This window comes from Balaenoptera musculus, chromosome 5 (genome assembly GCF_009873245.2).
Source record: "Balaenoptera musculus isolate JJ_BM4_2016_0621 chromosome 5, mBalMus1.pri.v3, whole genome shotgun sequence".
In the NCBI taxonomy this organism is placed as follows: Eukaryota; Metazoa; Chordata; class Mammalia; order Artiodactyla; family Balaenopteridae; genus Balaenoptera; species Balaenoptera musculus.
Genome location: NC_045789.1, coordinates 14,379,326 through 14,384,525, shown reverse-complemented (window position 1 = coordinate 14,384,525; position 5,200 = coordinate 14,379,326). Strand labels below are relative to the sequence as shown.

General features: G+C 48.8%; 1 protein-coding gene across 1 annotated transcript; it reads right to left on the bottom strand.

Annotated features, from left to right (window-relative positions):
- Window positions 1-1,898: 1,898 nt before the first annotated feature.
- Window positions 1,899-4,097, bottom strand: ATOH1 (atonal bHLH transcription factor 1). Its single transcript, XM_036853913.1, has one exon. It carries the CDS (start codon window positions 3,961-3,963, stop codon window positions 2,902-2,904), a length of 1,062 nt encoding a protein of 353 aa, XP_036709808.1. The 5' UTR covers window positions 3,964-4,097; the 3' UTR covers window positions 1,899-2,901.
- Between the last annotated feature and the right edge of the window lie 1,103 nt (window positions 4,098-5,200).

Here is a 5,200-nt window from a genome sequence, read left to right as displayed (position 1 = left end):
TGGGCACATTGACCTAGTGGGTGGGAGTAGTAAGCTCCAGTTCTGGATATTGACATTTTCTAGCTGTGTAATTTTGGAGCAAGTCAGGGGGAGTCGTTTTTTCATTTATAAAAGATGGGAAGGAAGAGCTTTGAAATTTCTACGAGTCCATGAAAAGAAAAGTAATAACTTGTAAGAGGCTTTTAACTCTGGTTAACACAAAAGGAGCATAAACTGTTTTGGAAAATGAAATATAGATTGTTTTCCTTGAGAAAAAATATCGCAGCTTTATTTTTCTTAGTCCTGTCCTTCCCCTACTCATTCGTAACAGGTAAAAGCATTCTAGGTCCTCTTCTCTCTCTCTATCCACACAAGCATGCAAACAAACCAAGCCAAATAACTATAAAAAAATATGTGTGTGGGCATTCTGCAAGGTTGCTGTATGTCCCTGCCTGTTGAGTCTGCTTATTGAGAGCGAAATGGAAATGTGTTAGAAGCAATCGCTTGATTTATTCAGCAGCCCGAAGATTCCTGATGTTTATCGGGAACACGGCAAACTCATTGGGTGCAAAAGGTTATCTGACAGGTGCATTGTTTCTGCCCCTGGAAAGCGTCACGAGCCGCCGCTCACCTCTCGCAGAGTGCTGGCGGAGGCTCTGGCTTCCCTTGGTCCTCGGCTTCAGGTGAAAGCCATGGATCCCTAGGTGGTCAGCTAATAGCTTCTTCCTTGGTTCCCTGCTCAAGACCAGAACTGTACTCCCTCACCCATAACTTTTTCCGCAAACCCAGTTTGTGGCGCTCTCCTTTTTTTCAAGGTGCTGGCGGGGAGAAAAGGACGCAGGAGCAATTAAACTAACCTTCTTTCGCTGCGCCCTCCCCCCACCCCAGCCCGCTTCCCTGTTCTCGCAATTTGTTATCTCAATGTAGACACAAAATACAAAGGATGTAGCTTAAAATCAACCTCTCAAATCCAGCGAAGTTTAGCCAGTGGAAATTCGCCCAATCTTTAGTTTAACAAATAGTTTTACTCTCACGTTTGCCAAAAACATTTTAGAAGGTCTGCTTTCTGATCTCTCCATACAAGTGCTGTATTGACTTTTTCAAAATCTGTGATCCTGAGACCCAGAAAATACTTTTCCTGAGGACCCTGAGGTGAGAGTGAACGCACTGTTAGTTTCTGTGACCGACTCAAAAATGTAGTTAAATGTTTTCTACATAGGCATTAAGTCAGAAGGACAAAATTAAAGCAAACATCATCTTCACTGGAAGAAGCAGAATTGTTTGGAAAGAAAAAAAATGAGTGTAGCTCAATGATTTCCTAGGACAACTGCAGGAAATTGATTTCCTAGGACAACTGCTCATTGAGTCAATGAGCCCCGATACCCCTTTCCCCTCAAGTTCTTTTCCATTGTTCTCTTTTCCTCTCCCTGCCTCCCTCACTCCCCCCAAGAAAGAGGAGAGAAAGTGATAGACAGAGGGAGGAAAGGAGAGAAAGCTTGTGTTGTGTATTTGAACTACAAGAAAAGCTTTCAGCTTGGCTAAAGTTTTTATGAAGTGAAACAGCTAATCCTGGTAAAGTTCACTACCCCTGGCTAGAACCTAAGAGATCTCAATTTCTTGCAGAAATTGTTGGGAATGGTATAAGGAAGCATGGAAAGATCCTGGAGAGATTCTAGAGGCACAACTGTACTGCAAGTTTGGGAAAGGTTTTACCTCACAATTTAATTATTGACTTAAACACTTTTCTATATAGGATTTCTGGTACTACGTGAAGGCACAAGGTTTGTAACAGAATTTTTCTTCAAAACTCTTGGGTCACACAAATTTGCATTTCATAGAAGACAATCCAAATCTTCAAGGTCATTTTAAACTGTTTTTAATGCGTATATTAGAATGAAATAAGTAAGTGACAAATAGAAGTTATTTTCACGTTTATTTTTATCATTTGCAAAAGGAATACATAAAACAATGGCAGTTGGCTTTGCTAAATTAAAATAAAATGATCTCGAGTAGAAAACGTAAAAAAAAAACAAAAACAAAAAACGAATCAAGATAAGTAGAAATGGTAGTAAACACTCAATAATAAATAAGTTTTCTACTATTAACAAAGCAGAATAAAATTGACCAAATGCTTTTGACACTACTAGATGTGGTTGTTTTATTTATTTTTTAAAAACAAACATTTGCAAAGAGCTTAAGGATAAGTGGCCGTGTTTAAAAAACAGAAACAAAACTGGTCTGCAGTTGGCAGTTGAGTTTGTCCCAGAGCCGCAGCAGTAGCGGCTGATAAAGTGCGTGCGCCAAGTTTCCTAAAAGACGCCAAGGTTCTCGCGGTCCGATATACATACTGGGTATGTTTATACGATATAGAAACCTCAAAGTTCCTTGCTTTCTGACAGTTCTATAGTCAAAAGTTACACACTTTGGAAGCATTAACTTTGCGTTTCATAATGCATTTTGGGAGACAACCTCGGAATACTCACTCTCCCACACGTGAGTGCGCGCAACACACAGGGATGGATGCCCAGGGTATAAAATAAATCAAACACAAACCAGCGACAGAGAAGAAGATGCGACGTTTTAGCAGCGTATTGGCAGCAGGGAACTAGAATAATGATGCTATGTACGAGTACATATAATTATACCTTATCTCTCTACAGGGGGAGCAGAATGTGGGAGGAAAGAACCCAACTTTAACAGCAAGCTTTCACCGAACAATACGGACGAGAGGGAGTTTGGAACAGCGGCGGCTTTTGCAAACCATCAAATGTAGCTGCCATCTGAAGCCAAGCCGTTGCTAAACAACGACCATCGCTTAGCAAAATTTAAAAGGGTGCGGGGATCTTTAACCGCGGGGCTTTCCGCGCCCTGGGAAAGGGTGATTTTGTTTCTGCCTCAGTTTTCCGGGTAGCTGTCACCTTCCTAACTCGCCTCATCCGAGTCACTGTAATGGGAATGGGGGGAAAACTCTCCGTCGCTTCTGTGGGACCGCGGCGACGTTTTGCTACTTTCTTCCTGCACTGGCTGCAGGATGGCCCCAGGCAGCGCAGGCGACAAGTTCTTTTGCGCCATCATCGCCGTCAGGGCGCTGTCCTCGAAAGTCGAGAAGTGCAGAGCTTCCAGCTGCATCGAGTATCCTCCGGCGGAGGCCGGGGCCGAAAAGCGAGTCCGGCAGCTTCCGGGCGGGGTCGGCCGCTGCCCCCCTCCCGAGGCTGGCGGCGTCCCCGCCGCGGTCGCGGTGCCCGCGCCTGCTTCGTAGGGGACGGCGGCGCGAAGTTGGTGGTGTCCGCTCTTGCATGATGCCGGCGGCGGCGGCGGCGGCTGGTCCCCGCCGCTGGGCGTTTGAAGCAGCTCGGACAAGGCGTTAATGTAGATCTGGGCCATCTGCAGGGTCTCGTACTTGGACAGCTTCTTGTCGTTGTTGAAGGACGGGATAACGTTGCGAAGCTGGTCGAAGGCGTGGTTCAACCCGTGCATCCTGCGTCGCTCCCGGGCGTTGGCCGCCAGCCTCCTTTGCTTCTGCACCCCGTTCACCTGTTTGCTGGAAGGGGCGCGCTGGCGGCTGCAGCCCAGCTCGTCTGCCACCACCCCGCCTTTCAGCTTGCACAGCTGTTCCCGCACTTTCACCGGCCCCGGGCTCTTGCTGCTGCCACTGCCGCCGCTCCTTCTCACCGGCTCTCCCCGGCCGTCCGCCTCGTCCCGGGGCGCCGCGGCCTCGGAGGCACCCAGCTCTGGGGAATGGAGCAGGTACTGGGCGGCGCGTGCCGTGCAGATGCCCTGCAAAGTGGGAGCCAGCCAGGCGCGTGGGTCGGTGCTGTCCAGGAGGGACAGCTCGGCCGGATAGACAGGATGCTCTCTCGTCTGCAGGGTCGCAGGTGGCTGTGATGGCGGCGGCTGAGGGACGTGGTGCGGCTGGGGATGGCGGTGGTGGTCCCCCAGCTCCTTCACTTCAGCCCACTCTTGTGCGTGCAGCAGGCGGGACATTGCACTGCAGAAGCTCGGAGGCGCAGGGTCGGAGGAGCCACTGGCAAACAAGCTCAACAACAACAAAAAACCCTTCCCGGGTCTCTACTGCAATGTCTTATTTTTTTTTTCCTCCTCGACCCTCCCCCACCCACTCGGAGATCACACACCAGGTCGCGTGCAACGAAGCTTCTCCGGTTGCTGAAGGCGCTGCGCCCCTTTAAAAAGCGGCACGCGCCAGTGTGTCTCCCCCCGCTCCTCTCCCAGCCCCCTCCTCGCGCCGGTCGCGTGTCTGCTCAGCCAATGGAGGGCGCGGGCAGGCGCGTGCGAGCAGCCAATCAAAGAGTTCTTACACCCGGGGAAAAGTTCCTGCTAACCCGGCGCTCGGCTGCCCGCTCTAGGGCCTTTTTTTTTTTTTTTTTTTTTTCCCCTCCCTGCTCCTTTCTTTTTCGTTCGTAAATTCATATGTTAATTGCGGGTTGTAATTTGACTCCGGTGTTGTATCACCCCCGCCAGTGGCTGGAGAGCGGGAGCGGATACGGAGCGGACTCTTGGCTGGAGGCCGAGTCGATTCGGGTCAGAAGTGCGCGGCCGCGGGCGGGCGAGCGGCTCCGGGCGAGGCTGGACGCACCTGGCGCGAGGAGGGCCCTCGGGGAGAGGATTGAAGCGCGCCTGCCCTTTGCTGTCTTCAAGCTGGGATCGCAGCTCCCACCGTTTGTGCCCACACATTTAAAATCTCTCATATATAATATGACATTACGTATACTTGTATATGTATGCATATAATACATGTATGTATCTAAAAATCTTTCATAGTCTATGTGTTCATAGATATATAATTGCTAAATGACGTCCACCATTTAAAATCAAATCAATGTTAGAATTTTTTTTAAAAAATGCTGTCTCCGAATACGTTTCTCATTTTTCATCTCTCGCTCTAGATCGACTTTATGTAGTCCTTTTCCTGATGGAAAGTAAAGCTCTGGTACAGTTATAGAATGTACCAAATTCCAGACTCCCTCGCCCCCAAATCCCCTCCGTCCCCTTTTCCCAGCACCCTGCGGCCAACTAGGATGGTAATCTGCAGAAAACTCTCCGCTGAGTAGTTTTAGGGCAGGGATATTTTACAGTTTCAGCAACCTAAGACTCCTTACTAAATGCGGAGCAAGGGGAGGGTGCCCAAAGAAAAATGAAAGGCACCTGCGTTCTGGGCAATTCTGACTGAACACACTCAAGGTACAGAAGTCCGGAGTTACCT